Source organism: Nuphar pumila, chromosome 15 (assembly GCF_984573655.1).
Source record: "Nuphar pumila chromosome 15, dmNupPumi1.hap1.1, whole genome shotgun sequence".
NCBI lineage: Eukaryota > Viridiplantae > Streptophyta > Magnoliopsida > Nymphaeales > Nymphaeaceae > Nuphar > Nuphar pumila.
In genome coordinates, this window is record NC_143263.1 from 23,310,851 (window position 1) to 23,333,281 (window position 22,431).

At 37.6% G+C, this 22,431-nt stretch overlaps 1 protein-coding gene across 2 annotated transcripts; it reads left to right on the top strand.

Moving 5' to 3' along the window:
- The first annotated feature begins 362 nt into the window (after window positions 1-362).
- LOC149814801 (TOM1-like protein 9) lies at window positions 363-22,431 on the top strand. 2 transcript variants are annotated; one of them, XM_089989737.1, is made up of 10 exons: window positions 363-660; window positions 2,917-2,995; window positions 4,276-4,374; window positions 4,446-4,559; window positions 17,992-18,158; window positions 19,015-19,096; window positions 19,304-19,389; window positions 19,662-19,844; window positions 21,089-21,819; window positions 21,955-22,431. In XM_089989737.1, the coding sequence occupies exons 1-10, from the start codon at window positions 560-562 to the stop codon at window positions 22,272-22,274; spliced, it is 1,962 nt and encodes a 653-aa protein (XP_089845863.1). In that variant the 5' UTR covers window positions 363-559; the 3' UTR covers window positions 22,275-22,431. The 2 variants fall into 2 exon arrangements, with proteins under 2 accessions (XP_089845863.1, XP_089845864.1); XM_089989738.1 differs by having other exon boundaries at window positions 419-660; window positions 4,276-4,359.

Consider the following 22,431-nt stretch of genomic DNA (forward strand, 5'->3'; position numbering starts at 1 on the left):
AGAAAGAGAAGGGAGGGGGCAAATTCAGTAAGAACACGGCCCAGGTTCCAACCTAAATCCAGCTTGTCTTGAGCCCATTTGAGGATCCTACTCAGAGAGTCTAGCTGTCTAGGCATTTGTTAATGGATGGTTCGAGAGCGACCGTTTCTCGTAGTCACAAACATATGCAATTTTTTATTGTCACGCTATTTTCAGATGCTGATATAATCCTAAGAATTTCCGAAGCTTTTAAAAGTTCTATTAATCACTAATTTAACGTGATATTATCGCTTCTTAATTTGTACAATTTTATATTTTCAGAAGGGACATATTTTTCAACTTTTTTTTTTAAATGTTTTATATATGCTCATAATTGAGAGGGATCTCTCTCTCTCTCTCTCTCTGAGGGCATAAATTTTTTTGCCCACCCGCTCCTCTTTATTCTTTTTCTTGATCGTCGGCCCACCGATTCTTCATTGCGTTCGCCGGAAAAGTTTCACGGTGACGTCCCACCGCTTGGAATTAGCGTGCTTCTGACGCCGTTCCTTCAATTCGGTTGTTGCGATCGCGTCCGGACGAGATGGTGCATCCGTTGGTGGAGAGGGCGACGAGCGACATGCTGATCGGCCCCGATTGGGCCATGAATATCGAGATCTGCGATATCCTCAATCACGATCCCGGGTACCTCTTTCCCGTCTTATCTTTTATCGATGAAATCCTGTTCCTGTTTCTCCATCCTTGATTCTGCTCGCTTTTTCCGTCGAGTTTTATCGCAATTAGGTTGGATTTCGTATGAAGTTCCGCCTTTTTTTTTTGCTGTCGTCATTTTGATTATCTATCAGACGGTTTATGTTATTCTGTGTGTTTGTTTGTGCCGAGTTATCCCAGGGGTGGGGGTTGGAGATGCAGCCCTTCTTTCTCTTTGTTGGAAATTTCATATTTTATGCATGGTCGATTGTGCTTCCGTTTAATTAGATTCATAAACCGAAATTTTCTTTTTTAGCTTTTCTAATTTTTGGGATGATTGGAAATTGCGGGGTTCGCTTAGAGCATCGGTTGGTGCAATTCAGCGTATCGTCTAATGCACAATGCCTCTAGTAGATTGCTTATGCGAATTACTAAGGAAGGACGTGGATATGATATCATTAGTTCCTGGAATTGATTGTTGAATTCGAAGATTAGTTTTATGATTGAGGTAGCGAGCACCATACCATGTCCTAATGCTTTTATAGTGTTAAGAGGACTTAACCGGTTGGATAATCGTGAACGGATTTAAGCAATCAGAATTTTATGGAAATAGCTATTTGCACTGAAGAGCTCCGTTGGTCATCAGGAAATATGTAGACACGGAATAAATAAAGTTGGTCTCTTCTCCCTGTTTATTTCAAATTATGGGATATGGACAAACTAATATCTTCCCATAACTAATGTATGTTATTTATTCCATTGTATATGTTTGCGTTGAATTCTTCTGATTCCAACGGTAAGGAATGGTATATTACTGAACTCACCTTGCAAAGCAAGAGGAATATTTCGGGCTGATTTTGTACCTCACAAAGTGTTCTAATTCCCAGATCTTTATCAACATATTTGCTGGAAGTTTCTTTACCGCTTAGAAGGTTATAAAATCAAGAAGGGTATAGCTATATGGGTTAAAATGGAAATGGCTCGGCTTCGCTTCCATCTTACAAGGATGTCTTTTCCATGTTGATCGAGGTGCGCTCAGGGTTTACCAAAACAAAGTTTGTCACACATAAAGTAGGATAGTAACATGAGCAATCTATATCATATCAGTCTCCTTCAACTCCACTACTATTGCCTTCTTCTCATATGCGTGTGGGAGCCATAGGTCTAAGGCATGATGCATCTTTTTGGTTGAACTTTCACAAAATGGATTCCCGATATAGTTTTGTTGCATAACAGGTGCATGTCAACAAGCCCAGGTCATCAAACCTTCTTGTTTGAAATCGAGTCTTGCTTCTTTCAAATAATATTTTAAGTAAGTTGCTTCCAGTGTTGTAGACTGTGTCATGAATTGTGAAGGTGAAGATTCATCCAGTGTCTTGTTGCAAACTATTGCAATTAGTTGTATAAAAGGGGGCATTAGGTTAGGAAAAAGAGTTTTATGTTTTAACACGATACCCAAAAACAACTAGGTCACAATGTTAATGCATGATGATATGTAAAAGACAATAATAATCTAAGCTAACTGGAAGTATCAAGTTGAATGACAAACAAAAAGTAACTGTTTGACTACAAAGAGCTATAATGTGGATTAGTGTTTTGTCTGGGCTTTTCTCCACTTAGTACCTGGTGTGTGGTACCTTGTATCTTTTATATGATTATTTATGTTGCTGACTGCTGTGCGTGAAAGCTTAGTTCGAGTTTACCTTGTTCTATCATGAGATCTGAGCTCCCCTTTTGTTTGATCTCTGCGACACCTTTCCAGCTCTTGTGTCTTCACTTGTTTAGCATATCCATGCCTCACAATAGTTGTCTTATTCTGACTTCTTTAAAAGAAAAGAAGATGAATTGTTTGCCAGACTTATTTTTTTGTAACTTTGAAATATGGGGAGCCTCAGAAATGGTGCTTAATATATGATTCTGTATCTTGTCATTACATGATCCCAGCCATGAATTTTTTTCTTGGAAAATCTTTTATTTCTGTCTACCATCATCTTCCCTTCCTAACTTTTCCAAGTTTAGTTGTGTATTGTCCTATTTCTGTTATATACTCAATTGGTGCTTTTGGATGCCACTATGAAGTTTTCTTCGAATTTTCTTTATGAAAATTAAATGTGATTCTGTTGTCGCTAGTTGTCTGATGTTTCTAAAACAGGATTCTCTGCCAAAATAATATGATCTGCCTGCTAAAGTTGTTTATTAAGCTGTTAGTTGTTGAATCTATCCTGCTGTATTTTTTGTTTGTAAGAACAGGCAGACAAAGGATGTTGTAAAAGGAGTTAAGAGGCGCCTTGGAAATAAGAACCCAAAAATCCAGCTTCTTGCTCTCACAGTAAGCAGATCTTGTTCATGTTTCACTTTGCATCTAATCAGTAAACTCTCTTCTCATACTAAGTTTTACTTGGTTTCTGAACTCATGCAGTATCTAATATCCTAATCCCATAACTTAATTGTGATGTGTACTAGATAATTCAACTTGTTGACAATTTCACTCTGATTGTGTGGTGAAGGTAGAACTCAGTTTTATGAGAAATCTACGGAGTGTTTTGTTAAGCTCTTGGGGTTTTATGTTTTTTCCTTTCTTGATCTGCTGATTGTGGGGATTCCAAACCCATTGGATCGTGTTATGGTAATCCTAGGTTGCAAACTTCAGTGAAAGTGATTGCCCCAACTTCTGTCAACGTACAGGCTTTTGAAATGTTGTGGATGCTTATTGTGTCATAGTTATTGAGAAAAATGGTTTTTGTAATATGGTAGTTATGAATTTTAGTTTCCTAGTATTTACATTCATGGTATTTGGTTTAGAATCTTTAGATCATGTGTATTATCTCCTGTCAAACTTGCCAGCTGATGCTGCAATTACTGTAAGGCTCTGAGAGTGATGGAACTGAAATACGTGCAAGTAAAAATATTCCTATTTACCAGAGTACATGCAGTTGGAAGTTGTGACTGGATATCAAATTTCAGCTAGTTAATTTTAGGATCACCCTTTGTCTTCCAAACCCAAAAGAATGCTATTCTATTGCTGAAACATAAATTAATTTAAGGGTTAGGATTGATTGCTCATTGTGCCCTCATTACATCTTGCTTACACAGCATGGATTGATCTAATTGGATATAAATTTGCTTCCTGAACCTAGTCAGTAAACTGATGCTATTGGCAACTCAAACAATCCATGATGCTGTCATGAAAATTTTTGGGTGTCTAGACTGGCCCAACCAGCCTGAGCCTGTTCCTCTTAAACAGCTTTACTTGTTGCTCACCCTGGTTATTTGGCTGTCACTATATGAATCTTTGCTTCATGCACCTGTTTTTTATCTCTTTAGACTTTATGTCTTCTTCCTTTTATACGATTCAGCAAATCATCTACCATTGTTCATTTTTAGATAATAAAGGTAATTGTTATTTTATCATGATGTTTTGGTCTTGAAGGCATGTATGGGTTGCTTCATTGGTTGCTCCAATAATTAAGGTGTCATATAAAATTTTTTGAAGAGACTCATGAACTGCGTGGTGCCTCCCCAACTTTGGTGGGGAATTTTCACAAGCTGTTTCTTATTTTCGGTGATTACAATTCAATTGTTGGCTCATCATTGTTTTTCCTATTGCAGCTTCTTGAGACATTGATAAAGAATTGTGGCGATATTGTCCACATGCATGTTGCGGAGAGGGATGTCCTTCCTGTAATGGTGAAGGTTGTTAAAAAGAAGGTACTCTCTCTCTCTCTCTCCATTGCTTGAACTTCTACTCGCTAAGCTACCCTAAATTGTGTTTATTGCAGCCTGATGTGCATGTTAGGGAAAAGATATTGACTCTCATTGACACCTGGCAAGAAGCTTTTGGTGGGCCAAGGGCACGATACACTCAATATTATGCTGCATACCAGGAGTTGTTGGTAAGAAATTGCTATATTCTTCTCTTGAACTTTAAAGGTTTATTAAGAAGTTGATTGGACATGGGTATATGTGATATTAAGGTCAAATGATTCGGTAGGGTGCCTCACCTTTTTGTATGGTATTCAAGATAGAGATTGCAGGAACAACTGATAGTTAAAAAGTCTTAAGGTTTATACATTTTCCAAAATGAATCATTCGATTGCAATGCATAAGCAGGATTTTTTAAGGCTTGAAAATCAACGGCTCAGAATTTTCATAAATCTTCAAGCATGCAAATTTCTTTTTTTTTGTCGGAAAAGCATGTCCAACAGTCGATTCCTAGCAAATGGACCATGGTGAACACATCTGCAGGGTTGGATTCACAAAAAGGGCATTGGAAATACCTAGTTCACACTCTAGTTCTCATATTCTAGTGGCCCTATATATATATATATATATATATATATATATATATATATATATATATGGAGTAATGGAAACCTACAAAATGAAATATGCAAAACAGATAGAAAAATGTTTTTTTTTGCGACTGTACAAATGTGATTTGTGTGCTTGATTTCATAGGGATCGGCTCTTGGATCATCCAATTCCGACATGTGGGCAGTTTTCTTTTATATATTTTGAAAATCAACGGCCAAAATTTTCATAAATTTTTGAGGCTCAAGAGTTCTTTTTTTTTGATAAAAAAACATGATCCAGGTTTCAATTGCTAGCAAAACGACTATGCTAAACACATCTACAAGGTCAGAATTGCAAGAAAAATGCCAGAAAACCCATTTAGACCAATCTTGCATGTTCCCATCACTCTATGGACGTGCAAGTGTGTGTGTGTGTGTATATATATATATATATATATATATATATATATATATATATATATATATAGAGAGAGAGAGAGAGAGAGAGAGAGAGAGAGAGAGAGAGAGAGAGAGAGAGAGAGAGTAATGGTAGCTCTTAAACAGTTTTATCTCCTAAATGACTTCAAAGGGACAAAGTTTCAGATGTTTGCTTAATCTGAACTCATAGGTGTATTCTCTATAGTTTAGTAAAAACAATGTATTAGATTAGTCCTTTTCCTTGTTTAGATGCATATTTAAAGTGATTCAAAATATATGGCTCGTATTGCACCAAAAACTTGGCAAGCTATAAATCGAGGTTTCTCTTCCAATCAATTCGACCCAAAGCATGTTTTTTAGTGAATAAGTAGTAATGAACACATCTATAGGTTAAGATTAAGCAAAAACACATGAAGCTATATTTTTCAGAAGCTTTTAGGGCAGTTTAGGATATAAACTGTTTAGGAACTCCAATACATGCCTACCAGGCTTTTGAAGTTTTTTTTTTCATGTTTTTCTCAAATCTGACTGTACGCATGTGTTTTCATGTTTGAGTTTATAGGAATGGACTCTTGGATCGTCCGACTCCAACCCATGAGTAGAAAATCGATGGTCTACAATTTTCATAAATATTGAAGCTGAAAAATTCACATTTTGTCATCGGAAAAACACAATCCAAGTGTCGTTTTCTAGCAAATCGACCATGACAAACACATCTGTGGGTCAGATTTGCAAAAAACACCCTGAAAACCCCCGTACTTGTGGTACGCTGCTAACTTTGGTAGGCACCTAGTCGCCACTCTCTCTCTCTCTATATATATAGCACATTTCATTCAACATTCTTTCATCTCTCTCTCTCTCTCTCTCTATATATATATATATATATATATATATAGAGAGAGAGAGAGAGAGAGAGAGAGAGAGAGAGAGAGAGAGAGAGAGCATGCTAAATGAAATGTGCTAAATAGTTTTTTCGACCTTTTCTTTTTTAATTTTTAAAATTTGGTCGTACATATGTGATCTTCATGCTTGATTTTATAGAGATTATCTCTTGGAGCGCAACAAATGTGTAGGTTTTTATGAGGGTTTGAAAAGTAATGGCCCAAAATCTTTGTAAAATTTCAAGGCTCCAAATATCGTTTTTCTCATTGAAGAAGCATGATCTGGGTGTTGATTCGTAGTAAATCAACCATGCCAAACACATTTATAGGGTAAGAATTGTGAAAAAAAGCACTAGAAAACTCGAAAGCCCCATTTAGCATGTTTTATTTAACATGCTTCATCATATATATATATATATATATATATATATATATATATATATATATATATATATAGAGAGAGAGAGAGAGAGAGAGAGAGAGATGATACCGTCCAAATTCTATAAGACCCTGCTCCAGATCCATTTCCCCAATCAAGCAAAACGGATCCAAGTGTAGAAGACCCCGACCCACAATTATTGGCCCAAATAGATCTAAGTATGGAGTACTCATTGTAATGAAATAAGCGGAAGAAACCAAGAATGCTAAAGCATTCACTATGTCCCACACGGACAAATGCAACAAGCACAAGAGAGAAAATCCACTAAGGGATATACAAAGGGCCTTATAAAAAGGCTACACACATGAAAAATAATATCACTATTATTGAAGAGGAGCTCTCAAGAGCAATACAACATACATGGGGGGTTCCCCCTATTTATAAGAAGAGGAGACCAAAGGGGCTCCCAATAGAGTCATTGGGAGCCCCCAACGGTCACATATGTGACCGTTGGGGGCCCCAACGACTCCATTGTGGGGCCCCTTTTCGGTATCCAAAAAATACAAAAATAAAAATAAAAATAAAAATAAAAAATAGTGAAATACGAGAAACAAAATAAGTACCCCTATGGGGTACTTTGTGAAATGACCATAATACCCCTATCGGGTATTATGGTATTATTACATATGTTTTAGCACTCATATCAAAATCCGTTATACCAAGAGATTTGGGTGGATCCAAGCATTACCATGGAGCCAATTATCGAAGACCCGATTCTCATTGTGGAAAACCTGAATCCAAGCTTTGTCGTCCAAATAATTGATGATGACCCATTCCCTGCAGATTCAAATTCAAGTTCCATCCTATAGTGGGACCCACCCCTAAGGTGCCACGTCAACATTTGCAGCATCTAGGTCATTTGGTTTAGGGCGCCACCTCATTCCGCATTTGGGCCTAGATCCAATGAATCGCCCAACAAATCAGACCTAAATCCAAGAAAGCAGATTGATCCGGACCTGAATCCACCCCAAAGGTTGGCTGGCCTTTTGAGGCCCACTAGGGATGTCGACCTACCCTCTTGAAGAGGCCTTCAAGGCCCTCTAAAAACATGTGGACTCTTGGGCTTCCCTCCTTTATGGCCTTGGAGCCCAAGAGCCTCATATATTAGTGAGTTTCATTAGTGTTTTAGGTAGTGCTTATCTTAGTGGTTTGTTTGCTTTTATTTATTTATATTCTTTTAATTAAGTGAGAGCTCCCTTGGCCTATAAAAGGGACTCAATTTGTAAAAAAAGAGGAGAATAGAACTTTGAGCTTTTCCTCTCAAAATCATCTCTCTCTCTCTCTCCTTAAAAGTCATCCCCTTCTCTTGTGGACGTCTCTCTCTCTATCTTGTCCTTATCCTTGCGAGTCTCTACTCTCGACTTGTTCACCATTTCTATAAGGGCTCTTCTATTGGTTACATAAGGTGGTACCCACCCTTCTTAGGTTTGAAATTGCCTAAGAGCTAAGTAGAACCATTTCTACTTAGAGTTTGTGGATTGCACCAACATAGCGGAGGACCCGACCCAAACCAACCGTGAACGTGGAACCTGAGCTAACATTGGATGAACCAGACCCTTCCCCAATTATAGGACACTCTCCCTAAACCGTGTAAGTCATCAAAACCCTTTTCCTAAAGCCCCTCACCAGCCTAGCCTCTTATAAACCTGTTAAACCCAAAATCGAAAAACAACATTCTGTTGTTGTGATTTCTTGAATTTATCCTGACTTAAAAATAACGTTTCTCTCAAGTGGTACCTAGTCCAAGCCTGCAAATTTAACCTTAGTTTAGCCCATTTGTCCTTAACTTACCCACCAAAAATCGTATCCTAACTTTTTCCCAGTGAAGAGAATTAAATCCGACACTAAAACCCGTTTTTACCAAATTCCAGTCCTGAAACAGACTTTATCCAAACATGTATCCTAAATTCTCTTATTTTTAATTCCCAAACCAGAACGATTCTGAATCCCAATTTTCTACCAGACCGTCCCTACCCTACTCCTAATTTCTCATATTTTTCTGATTGATATTCTGAGAGGAATAAATTAATCTCTCGGGGGTCTGTCAGAACCCAACCTGAACCCTGCCACCAGAAATTCCCAGAACTTTCCAAATTTTATCTTCCAAAATATAGATCCCAAAATCCTGAAATTTTTACCCAAGCTTGATGTGTCCCAAAGCTCCTCATAAATTTTCAGCATTTTATCTGTAGGGAGAACTGAATTTATTACGGAACCCTGCCAGAACCACCCAAACCTATTACCCAAATTTTAATATTGACTTCACCCAAACCTAACCCAACCCACCTAAACCTTAAACCTTGAACTTAGGCCCACTGAAACGCATGTATCATAGCAAACGATCCTTGTTCCTCTACAATTTTAAACATGAGTTCCGCCTTTGCTAGTCAATTTGCCAAGAGAAAACCCAACACCAAGTGTGTTGTTGTTGAAAGACACTTGACACAAAAGTGTTTGACCAAGATCACAACAAGCTTCCAAGTCATGTTGGACCTTACACATCAAATGCAAGTGGATGCACGAGCCCTCCGTCAGTAGCTGCAGGAAGCCCTGGTTGCGTGGCAACAAATCCGACCCGCTTTCTAAGGTAGAGGCATGTTAGAGAAGCATGTCGATTACTCGACATGTGAATCAGCCCTATTGTCACAACCCGTGGGCAAAATCAATGAGGATGAACTTACCAATGTTTCTGAGGTCAACGTGGCTCCCAAAGAACTGCCGGAGGAGTCGCAAGCGGACCCACAAGTGCAACAAGAAAGTGTTCCACTTCAACAAGCCGGACAAACTCTTCTTTCCTCTCTCCCAAACTCTCATGATGCATTGTATGATGTAAAAAGGCGAACTATAAGCTTAATCCCCAAAAATAGTTTAAGGGTGGGCCTTAGAACACTCTAATGGCGAGAGACTAAAGTGAGACCAGTGGCATGAGCATTGCCTTGGGACACCCACTAGGGTCACCTTCGAAAATGGACTCCTAAGGGAGTTTGGACCCTTGAGGTGCAAAGACCCGTGTAACATGCGCGAGGTTTGGCTCAAACCTACCTTCGTAAACACATTTGGGAGAAAATCTAGGGATGGAATAGAGAATGAGCTCATTACTCGAGATTTCCGAACCTTAGAAGGACATTTCGCCAAGGCTGGGGTAGAGGAGGAACGACTATAAAATTTAGCCTTCGTAAAGAAGCCTAGTCGACCCTTCGATTGGTTGAAGGTCCACAACCCAAGAAAGGAGATTATCATTGAAATTGAAAACAAGTTCATCAAACTTACCTCCTCACCTTCCCCAAATCCTTGTCTTCCCTTTAAAGAGCATGTATTCATGGCCCTATGGACCTCCAGTAATTTAAGACACACCTCCAGTAATTTAAGACACCCTATAGTATCCTAGGGACAAACAAAGCAAGGGTGTGGAATCCAAGAAGATCGAGGCCATGGTGGACGAAGGAACTATGGCTGCCTTCGTAGAAGCAAAATTAGAAGGGGATGCCCATGTGTGGATCGAAGGAGTTGGACTCACCTTTGGGCAACTCAAGCAAGCCATATGCCAGGCTCCTTTGCTCGCTTTGCCTAACTTCTTCAAATTAATCGTTCCAAATTCCGATGTGGGTGACATCGAGAACAAAGTCCAATTAATGTTTGAGAGCCACTCAGTGGCTTTCATAAACCTCCCCAACCGTGCCAATGCTCGATTGAAGAACGTGAAGGATTTGATCGCCCGTGAGTTGGCACGAGAAAAAAAGACATACTTTGTGTATCCTTTCCTTTTGGTGTCAGCAAGCAACATGGTGCAACTCAAGTTCCTAGAGGCACTCTTTACCAAACTCAACCTCATTCTGAAAATTGAAAATTCAGAGGCCGGTCTGGTCATAGAGCTCTTCAACACATGGGGCGTCGTAACTCGAGTAGAGTGACATTAGTGGTCCCAACTAATGGAAAGTTTTGCACACCCGATTGCGCAAATCAAGCCAGTCTTTGTTCATTGTATGCAACAACTGTACATGGCAAATCAAGTTCTTTGTGTGCATTATTTGCCATGGTTGAGCGCTAGGAACTCGTGTCCTATTTGAAGATGTGCCAAAGGTCTTAAATCACTCAAGATTGCCCCTACCACGGCATGGTACTGGGGAAGGTTGTTGTTGGGATCAGAGTTGCGCAACAAAAGCATCAATGCTTGAGTTCGAATCCAATGAAAGCACCCTTAACGAGTGTTGCGGCCGCTACTTGCAACCTTAGGATCTCTCAACAGTTTGGGAGGTACAGGAAAAAAAAACTACTAAATTATGTAAGAACGATTTTGACCCGATAAGCGTTTTGGGTGTAGTTTCAGTTCAGAACTGAAAGGCTTTGGTCCAGGGGTTCTAGGGACACCTAGGAATGTGTGTGATGGTCTGGGATATGATTTAAACACAGGGAAAGGCTGCTGACAGATAAAGGTTGTCGGTTTAGAAAATTCAGGCGTTTCAGGCACCCGACAAGATACGATTTTAGGTTTCGGGATCTAGGAAGTCAATAAAAGCTAATCTAAGGCCAAGGGAGGTTGGTAGAAGTACCTGGGAGGTCTGTAACATGCTGAGAGGAGGTTCTCCACGTTCTGAAAGTTGGACACACGATCTGCAATGCGAAGATGCTACTCGGCTTGCCGAGAAAAGCAAAATGCACAGTCTGGGCGTTGGGGGAGTTCGAGCTCCAAAGAAGGGTTGGATGTCTAACCCTCGTAGGCCTGATGTGCAGGGGTCTAGGGATGACCAAAGGTATCATGAGAAAGGGAAGTAAGAAATAGAGAAGAGAGAAATACATTAAAGAGTGTGATAAAGAGAGATAGAGAGAGTGAGAACTTCAATCCTTTATTCCATAATCAAATAAGCTCCCAAGACCTCCTTATATAGAGAGAGCTGGGGTTGAGTCCTAATTATCTAGTACTTCATCTAATTAGAAAAGTAAATAACCCAACTAAGCTTGGACTCCTATATCTACGAATTCCACACTAATTAATCAAACTAATTAAGGACTCTTTAATTAAAATGCAATTAAGAAACTTCTAGAAGGGGGGGGCATCCTCTAGGACTCTTTGGATTCACGCCTCTACATGTGGGCCCCTTCTGCTAATTGCCTTGCCTCCTAGTGACGCCACATGTCCGACTTCTCTTCTGTTTGACTGGGACTCTGGGCAATTATCCTTTCCTTAAATAGAGAGGTCACCTGAACTGCCTCATCGCCACCCTAGGACCCACACACTACTGGTCGACCCTGTTAGAGCTCTGGAGGTGGCGTTTGGATCCTGGATACTAGGTCTGGATCATCTTTGGAATTTCAGGCCGTAACAATGAGAAAGTGAGGCCCATAGTGTTTAGATAAAACCCAATCACTATATTTTAATCCGGGTGGAGGTCAACATCGGATCCACCACCGACGAAGTGAGCTTTCGCTTCTCGAGGCTCACAAGTGCAAACGACTCGTGTGTTGGAAGGACGCGTGGGTGTCGTGCATTTTCACCATTTTTTCACTCAAGGAAATGGGTTAAGGTAAAAAATCTTTGTTATGAGTAAAATTACAAAGTTACCCTTTAAAATTTTTTGCCTCGAGGGTGCTACCCATGCATCCCTCACCAACTTACCAGGAAGTTGGATCTGCGAAAATTAGAGATTTATATCAAGGTAGAAATTAGGCTCCACACTCCAACAAAAATGACATTAGATACTCAAGTAATGAGTGAAAGTCGATTGAAAATCGAGTGCAACTATTGCCATAATATTTTTGTTTATGTAATATGAAAATATGAGTCTTGTGGCATGTTCTTAATTGCAAGATATTTAATATTTTGCATTTTTCTTATGAGATAGTTGATGTTTGATGATGTCTTATGCAACTCATAGAGACATAAATGCTTCATATGTGATTTTATGGTTGTATTTTGTATAATTCATCATTGTTTCATGTGTTATGATTTTTTTTTAAAAATTTTGCCATTTTTTTCTAATTTTTCATGATTTTTTTGAAATTTTTTAAGTTTTTTTATTAAAAATATTATTTTGTGCCCGACCGATATGGGTAATGACATGATACTTACAACCTTGGTATAAACGATTGTATCTACAATATGTAATGAAATGCACAAAAAATATAAACGAAGGCCTCTAAGGGCTTACAAGAACACAATCACAAATTGCACAAGCACAAGTCCATCTCAATGTGTTTGGTTCGCTCATAGAAGGTGTGGTTGCTTGTAATGTAGATTGCACTCTTATTATCGCAACACATCTTTGAAAGTTTTGAGATGATTACTCCCATGTCTCTGAGAAAACTTTGTAGCCACACAAGCTCCATTGTTGTCGTAACCATTGCACGATATTCAACTTCAGTTGAGGACAAAGATATTTTTTGCTACCTATAGTTGAGACTCTATCATTGGGATTTTCTCTCCAATCAACGTTAGTATAAGCAAGTAAATCAAAGAAAAATGATAAGGATAAGAAGAGTCTCTTTGTTATGGTATTCTTGACATATCTGATGGAGTGAACTGCATGAGCTATATCAGGTCTTGTGATAGACGAGTGACCCAATTACTTGGCGATAAGGTGTGGGATCTTCAAGAAGAATCCCATCTTCATGCCTTAATTTTGCATTGATCACTTCAGGGGTTTCTACTTTTTTATCATCTGAAATGTCAGACTTGGTGCGAATATCAATATCAAGCTTTATTTGAGAAAAAATATACCTATTGGGAGAGTAAGCAACTTCAATATCTAAGAAATATCTTAGAAAACCTAAATTAGACATATCAAAATTTTCTTTTAAAACATTTTTAATATCATTAACTCCCTGTTTGTCACTTTCAGTTATTATCATGTCGTCTACATATAACAACCTTAGAACCTGTACTTTTGACAAAAAGAACAATGTCAATATAGCAAGGTTGAATGCCCCAGATGAGTCATTACGTTACTAAACCTATCACAACAAGCCTTAGGAGCTTGTTTAAGAACATACAATGAGTCATTACATTACTAAATCTATAATTTTACCTTTTTCAATACCAAATCCAGGAGAGGATCCATATAAACCTTATTTAATTATCTATTGAGAAATGCATTTTTAACATCAAGTTGGTATATGAGCCATTTTTCAATAGATGCAATAGCTATGAGAGTCCTAACACTAGTCATTCTAGCTATTGGTGCAAATGTTTCATCATAGTCAATTTTATATTCTTGGAAATATCTTTTTGGCCATTAACCTAGCTTTATATCTTTCTAATGTCCCATGACTCTTAGTATTAACCTTCAAAACTTATCTACATCCTATAACTTTCTTCTCTAAGGGTAATGGAGCTACTTCTAAAGTCTTATTCTTTTTAAGGGCATCTAGTTTTACATTCATGGCTTCAACCTATTCTTGAAGGTTTTTTGCTTCATTATAATGTGACAGTTCATAATAGGAGTGTAAAGCTATTAAACATGCTATATAGTGTCAAAGTGTCATAAGGCACAAACCTACTTTGTGGGATAGAGACACGATTGAATCTTCTAATTGGGTTTTCAAATATTTTTTTAAAGCACTTGGAGGGTTTCTTTACTCACGCCGGGTACATACTTGTATGGGTCTATCAACAATATCATCATTACTTAACGATGATTCGGCATTCTCATCCTTAGGATGCCCCTTATTATCACCATCTTCATTATCATTCAAAGAAATATCACAAGAAATCAACTCTTGTGGTAAGAGAGCAAATAAAAAAGTATAATCTACTTCCTCTTTCTCTTTAGTTTTCTCAAGTCCATTTTTATTTTCTAAAAATGTTATATCCGTAAAAACATAAAGTTTGTTATTCTTAAATTCAAAACATATATGACCTTTTTATTTTTCATTATAACCCATGAAGGCACATTCAATGGCTTTAAGAGACAATTTATCTAACACTTAAAAAAAACTCACAAACGATTAAAATCGGGTGTTCTTTCAAATAGTTTTTCATATGGAGAAACATTTTGTAAAGATGATGAGGGCATTCTATTTATCAAATAGGTTGATGTTAGAAGGACCTCAGTCGAAAAACTTTTTGGAATATCTCTAGAGATAAGTAGAGTCTTAGTAGTTTACATAATATGCCTATGTTTTCTTTTGGCTAGTCCATTTTATTAAGGACTTTTAGAACAAGATTTTTTTGTGACAAATCCTATTTTGTTTTAAATAATTTAAAATCATTGGATAAATATTCACCACCCGAATCGGATCTAAGGATGAAAATATTGCATTGAAATTGCTTTTTAACAATCATATGAAATTCTAAAAAAAAAGAGAATACATCGGATTTGAAATTAAGAAAGTAGATCCACACATATCTAGTGAAATTATCAATAAATATAACATAATATGAGTAACCTCCTTTTGATATGATCGAAGAAGGTCCCCAAACATCTGAATGCACTAATTCAAAAGGTCTTTTAAAAACAAATGTTCTATTAAGAAATGAAATAGATTTCATCTTTCCAAAGATACAATCTTTGTAAATTAAATCTTTTTCATTACAAAAATTTTTCCTAAAAGGAAAAAGATACATCTTTGAATAGCTTTGATGTTCAAGTCTTTTATGCCAAATTTCAATATCTTTATCTTGGACATAATTATAAAAAGATTTCAAAGGGAGATTTAGAGAGTTCATGAAGTAGAGATCTCCCCTTCTATACCCTTGTCCAATCTGCTTCCCAGACCGGAGATCCTGCACGAAATAACCCTTAGATGAGAAGTAGATTTCACATCCATGATTGAAGATTTGGGAAACCAAAAAAAGTTTTAAATTCAATTTTGGAACGACCTTAACTATTGGAACACAAAAGTTTTGAGAAGAATCTAAAGGTTCCAATACTTTTAATTTGCAATGATGTTCCATAGACAGTAGAAACATAAGAAGGTTTTTAATTAGTGCATAAATTAGATAGACCGTTCTCATGTGGTGTCATATGAATTTTTTTCTCGAATCAAGGATCCATTTACACGTACTTGGAGGAGCGGATGAGGCTAACACGACACTCGAAGTTGATGGAGATTTGAGTAATTGTTAAAGTGCTTCTGATAGTTGAGAAAGTGAAAAATAGTCTCCTCATTTTTTAATTGATTCTTCCTGCTTTGGTGTGGATTTTGTTTAACAGAATTCATCTTGTTCTTGGAGGTATCATTGAGCTTGGGACAATTGGGTTTTCTGTGTCCTGATTCATGGCAATAGTGATAAATAGCTTTTCTATAGCCTTCACTATAGCTATTGTTACCACTATAGTTATTTTGCCTCCGAAAGTGTGGAGGCTTGTAAAACTTTACATGGTTGTCGGGTTTAGAAACCACCAATACTTCATCTCCTACTTTAATCATACTAAGACGAGTTTCTTCTTGACATATTTCAGTAACTACATCTTCCAAAAAAAGAAGTTTAGATTTATGGAGAAGAGATCTAACTTGTTCGAATTTGGGCCAGAGTACATGTAAAAAATGGAAAAAGTGTTTTTTTTCCATTTGTTTTCTTCTTAGCTCCACATCTTTAATAGCAACCCCCTTGTGTTTAAGAAATGTCAACTCATCCCATAGAGGAGCTAGTGCACTAAAATAATCGCGAACATTCATGTCTCTTTATTTGATGATTCGTATTTTCTCTTGGAAGGTCTTTTTGGGTATACATACCTTTCATAAATAACCATAACTTCATTGACTTTACGAAATTTTGCAATGTTGGCACATATTTTGAGCTCAACATTATTCATAAACCATGCAAGAATTTTTGCATGGTTACTTTTTCAATCTTCTGCCTTAGATTGATGATCTTGAATAACTTTCATTCGAGCATTTCCTTCAAAGGCTTTCTCTTGATCTCTTTCACGTTTGGTGAGCTTGAATTGAGGCTTCGGGATAGTGCCCATCACATATCTCCAATTTTTTTTCCTTTGAAGTCATTTTCCATTGCAGATGCTCACACTATGTAGTTGGAGCCATTCAGCTTGAAGGAGAGATCAATCTTTTGTTCATGTTCTATTTTGAATGGTAGAAGAGAGAAAGAAAGAGAAGAATGTGGAAGACATTCACTTGAGTTATCACAAACACACATATACTTGAAGATGCTTTTCCACAATTTTGAATACTTGATGGCCACTTTTCACAAGACCAAGTGCACTATGACTCTGATACCATGTAATGAAATATGCGAAAAATATAAACAAAACCTTTAACGGCTTACAAGAACACAATCACAAAGTGTACAAGCACAAGTTATCGGTGGGACAATACAAAATTCAATAATGACAACACAAAAAGATAAAAAAATATAACTTTATTGAACATATGCTTGAGCTCCAAGCATAAAAGAATAGGGGGGAACACCATCCCTATTTATATATTTTAAAGAGAGAGTGAGGCCATTGGGAGCTCCCAAATAAAGTCGTTGGGAGCTCCCAACGGTCAAATTTATGACCGTTGGGGAGTCTACGGTCAAAAGACCATAGAGTCCCTAATGGCCAAAAGACTGACAATAAAAGAGAAAATAAATAAATAAAAAGACTTTCTAATAAACAGTAACTATTACATGTGAAAAGACCAAAATGCCCCTATAAGGCATTAGCTATTACAAGACTGAATATATATATATATATATATATATATATATATATATATACACACACACACACACACACACACACATATTTTAACACAATCTAGTTTGAATCTTACAATGCGTGAGTTGTTTTGACTTTTGACACAATCTAACCTCATAGATGTGTTCAGCATTCTCAACTCTTGGATCATGTTTATTCGACGAAAAAACATGTTTTTATGAGTTGGAAAAAAAATCGATGCCTTCATAGCCATTGATTTTTTGATCACCGGAAAAACCTTTATACAGGTCGGATTCTAGGGATCCAAAAGCCAGTTCCCACTAAACAAAACCTTTAGATCACATCTATGGTGTTATATGTGAGGAAAAAAAACCCCAAAAGAGGATTCCACCCCATTTGCTAGGTCGTTTGTACCTACAAATGACTTTTGCAAATCTTAACCCATATATATATACATATATATTTGTATTTACATTTATATGAATATATGTATCTATCAGTTGCTGATACTGTATTTTTATTCACCTATAAGTAGAAATTTCAAATTGCTGTCATTTTGGACAACCATTTGAATCATTAATTAGCAATAATGAACTTGTTAACAAAACTGTATTTCCTAAATGCAATGATATGTATTGGGGCCAGTTTACAATTTTCACAAATTGTCTCTATACTAGCGTGCGGGTGCTGTATTTCCCCAGAGATCTGAGAGAGCTGCTTCCATATTCACTCCTCCTCAGACACAGCCTCTATCAAATTATCCTCAATCCACAAATACCCCGGGCCTGGATTACCAGCGAGAAGCTCCTGCATCATCAATGGGTTCAGAGCTTCCAAGTATGAGGTATAGCTTGTTTTTCATGAACTAAGTGGCTTTGCACGTTCTGACTTTGGTTTGAATAATTTCGCTTGAATGCATGGTTTGCTTTCGCTGGCCATTTGTTATTATTTAGTTTCCTTAGAAATATGATAGACAAAACAACTACATGAATCAAGTAGAATTTCGTACTTTAAATCACTTTTATTGTTTGTAAAATGCACAAGGTAAAACATATTGGTGTTCCTCTTCATTAATATGAGAGAGAGAGATTGGTCTTTCTTTTTTCCATCTTTTAGAAATTATGGCATGAGTACATCTGTGCCCTGTGGGTTTTTAAAAAAGATTTTCTGGACTAGTCATATTATATTGTTTTACTTTTCTAATTTCTACAATTTGGTTCCGTGCCTTCAATTTCTAAATTTGGTTCAATATATGACTTGCTCTTCCAAGCAGCTAAGGAATTTTGACTTTTGATTTGTAAAGAGATGAGTAAACCTGCTTGTATTAAAGCTTGCCCTTCATCACAGCCTATTTGTGACATCTTTATCTGTACTCTTTGCAACCAATGGTTGTTTTGTGTAAATCTAATGTCTGAAGGGGGGGAGTTGTACTTCTGAATAAAACACATACACATACACATTGTTAAATATCTCACTTTTGAGGCTAGTGATGAATGATCTAATCTTTTGTTTACTTTTTTTAAACGAGTTGGTATAAGTTTGAATCTATGATCCAGAGCCAGTTCCATTCGATCATGTATAGTCACGCACATGCTTAGTCACTATTTTGCTTGATTTTGGAATCAGCTGATAAATAGGCTGTTCACTGTTTGTGTACTTCTGTTGTTTTTTACGGGGCCTTTTTTCTTATTTATTGGCAGCCTCACTGAAATTCAGAACGCTCGTGGTATCATGGATGTTCTTGCTGAGATGCTAAATGCTTTGGAGCCAGGCAACAAAGAGGTAGCATGGTAGATATTTCGATGCTGTATTTGTAGATGTTCAAACAAGATATTTCCTGGATTAAACATGACACTTGAAAGTTGTGTAGTTATCATATTTTCAAACATTTAGTTTATGATTACTAAGTAATCTTGGTATAACAACCTGAATTGGGGAAAATCTACTTGTTAATTTTGCAAGGTGCTGAATTTTTATTTCAACTTGCAGGGTCTCAGACAAGAGGCAATGGTGGACCTTGTAGAACAATGCCGTTCTTATAAGCAGAGAGTTGTTCAGCTTGTGAACACTACTTCGTAAGGTTTTCTGACCTTTGATTTGTTAATATAGACTTTTTTTTTATTTTCTGTTTTTTATAATTTAGTTAGCATAGATATGACAATTGTGATTTCTTTGGAAAGGAAGGTACACATGATTGTGGAACTGCAATTCTGGATAATTGTTGACTTGTACTCTTGAAACCCTTTTAGTATGTGGATGCTTGTTTCTGTATAGTGACAACATTTCAGATGAATCCAATTTTGTGACTCAACAAATGGTGCTGATGTTTGTCATTTTTCATTTGCAGAGATGAGGAACTACTTTGTCAAGGTTTAGCATTAAATGATGATTTGCAAAGACTGCTTTCTAAGCATGATGCAATTGCTTCAGGAATCACAGTTCATCCTGAGAAAAAAAATCCTCCTGCCCTTCTAGATATTGGTGATGGTTCACATGCTGCTCAAACTAGTTCAAAGAATGTGGAACAGGGGTAATAGGATAATCCTTGAGCCTCCCTAGCTTTTTAGCCTTCTTTTATGACATGATATCCTTTATGGTTTTCTATTTGCAATTGGGAATGACTGTTGATGGCGTATGTAGTGGAGTCACAATTTCAGCATGCACTGCAAAAAGATGGAATTATAGAGCGAGTAATGTGCATCAACAATGTTGTGTTTGACTTTAGCCTTTCACGGGAGTCAGATGACCCAGATTCTAAACTCACATTAATTAGATTTTGCTGACAAATCTGAATTGAATTAATCTGGGTTATTCAGCTCAATCTCATAGATGTGGGTTATACCTGTCTGGAGGTCCCCTCTATTGCCTGGCCCAGGCTGGGAAAGATGCAAAATAGATTTGCTAGAGCATAGAAATAGCTCAGTAAGTTCTACTGTTTCTGAGAATCAACAATAATCAGGAGTATTGCACCAACTAATGTTAACTAACTTGGGTTATTTGATTCAATAGTTGTTTTTTGGCTCATATCTGATCCACACCCATCTGTTGTGGACTTCAAGAGAGATCTTCAAGTCAGCAAATGCAAAATAATGGTAAACTCCAACTGTTTTTTCAAGAATCAATGTAGTTCAGGAGTTGCTCAGAAGAAATTCTATGGTAATGATTGAAAGTTTTGATGGTTCATGTGCAACACATTTAGGAGAACTGAAACAAACACCAGCTTAGCTGTTGGCCTTTATAATTTTGGTCATCTTTACAGGCAGATCAAGGAAAAAAAAAAGGTTCAGATGAGGGTTTGCCAGTGAAATCATACTGGATCTCATCAGTGGATACATGAAAATATTGACTGAAACAACTTTTAATCTAGATGTATGAACTATGTAACAAGGACACAGGACATGCCATTTTTGTGAAAATTTCCATTTAATTATAGTATATAAGAGGGTGCGGCATGAGAGGGTGTTGGTGTTTCCCTGTGACTGTATGAAGTATGAACTAAAATCTTAGCAAGCCAAGATGGCACTAAGAAATTTTGGCACAGCAAAATAGACATATAGTTGTCTTGTTTTGAAGTACTATGCTTGGAGAATTGAATCAGAAACTCATTGTGAGCAACCTCTGTTTGATATCTATCCAATAGTAGCAAAAAATTGTCTTCTATGTCTAATTGTCTTTTCAGTTTCTTTTAATGATGATTTATTTGCCAATCAAACGAGTCATTTTTGTTGTCATTGCTATATATTAGAATTTTAAAAACGGTATGATTTAACATAGGTCCACATCAAGCACTACTGCAAATCAACCTCCTTTGCAGCAACTACTGCTTCCTGCACCACCAGGGACTGTCTCAGCTCCTGCCCCCAGAGTTAATCCCAAGATGGACCTTCTTAGTGGTGAAGATTACCAGTCACCAACTAGCAATGATGTGCTAGCTCTAGTTCCTGTTGGTGAACCAAGTTCCAGGTCATCTGAGCCATGGACACAGTCGCAGCAGCAGAACATACTAGCACTTTCAGATCAATTTTCTCAGAACTCGGCTGCCGATTCTCTCAGTTCTCAGATGACTCTACCGACATCTCAGGTAACCTCCCAGTTTCAGAGTCTACCACAATTAACACCACAAGAGCAGCAGCAAGTGCAACCTGCACCATTTACAAATGGAACCATCCCAATGATGGGGACACCTCAACAGTTACAGCAACAGATGCAGTCTGCACTATATTCCAATGGGACCATCCCAACCATGGGACCACCTCCACAGTTGCAACAACAGATGCAGCCTGCATTGTATTCAAATGGAACCATCCTGACCATGGGAGCACCTCACCAACAGCAGCAGCAGATGCAGCCTGTAGTGTATCCAAATGGAAGCATCCCAAGTATGGGACCACCTCAGTACGAACAAGCAGCTTACCTGCAGGGCTTGCATACTAATCAAATCCATCCTGCCTGGAGTGGACAGGTTGCACCAAACTTGAACCCTCAACAGCAGACTCTTGTGTACGGTATGGTTGCCATCTGCTTTGACTGCATCCAAGCACTTTCATCTCTTTTCAACTTTTAATTTCTGTTCTACAAAGAGGACTATGCCTGTGAATGCTTTTTGAATTATTTCTTTTTTGGGTCTTTCAATACTGCAGGAGCAGGGCCACTTCCACCAGCACCTTGGGATATTCAACCGATGCAGGCTCCTCAGCCCATGGGCTTTCCTTATGGTCAGCAGCCGGAGGTGCAGTTTCATGATCAGAGAAGGCCTGCATACTCCCTGGTGACAACAGATGCTATATCTCAAAGGACACAAGGCCTTTCCCTTCAAGATGACACACCCATGGGCTCTTACCAGACTTCTGCAGCTTATTTGCAGCCGAAGAAGCCAGCTAAGCCTGAGGACAAACTTTTCGGAGATCTTGTAGACATTGCAAAAATAAAGTCTAAACCCTCTACTTCTACTAGCATGTAATGGCCTTGAATGATATATCTTCTCATCCCTGGCTCTGATATTTTCTTAAGGTTTCCTGTTGGAATGTTGATTTGCTTATTGAAATCATGTAGATTCTTTTTTCCACATGTTATTGTAATCATCACGATTTCTGTGTAAATTGAGAGTTTGTGTGGGT

Excerpts from the sequence above, each read along its gene's own strand:
- LOC149814801 (XM_089989737.1), top strand. The coding sequence starts at position 560 with ATGGTGCATCCGTTGGTGGAGAGGGCGACGAGCGACATGCTGATCGGC. Across the intron at positions 19,097-19,303 it reads TGGAGCCAGGCAACAAAGAG|GGTCTCAGACAAGAGGCAAT; the intron begins GTAGCATGGTAG and ends TTCAACTTGCAG. Across the intron at positions 19,390-19,661 it reads CAGCTTGTGAACACTACTTC|AGATGAGGAACTACTTTGTC; the intron begins GTAAGGTTTTCT and ends TTTCATTTGCAG.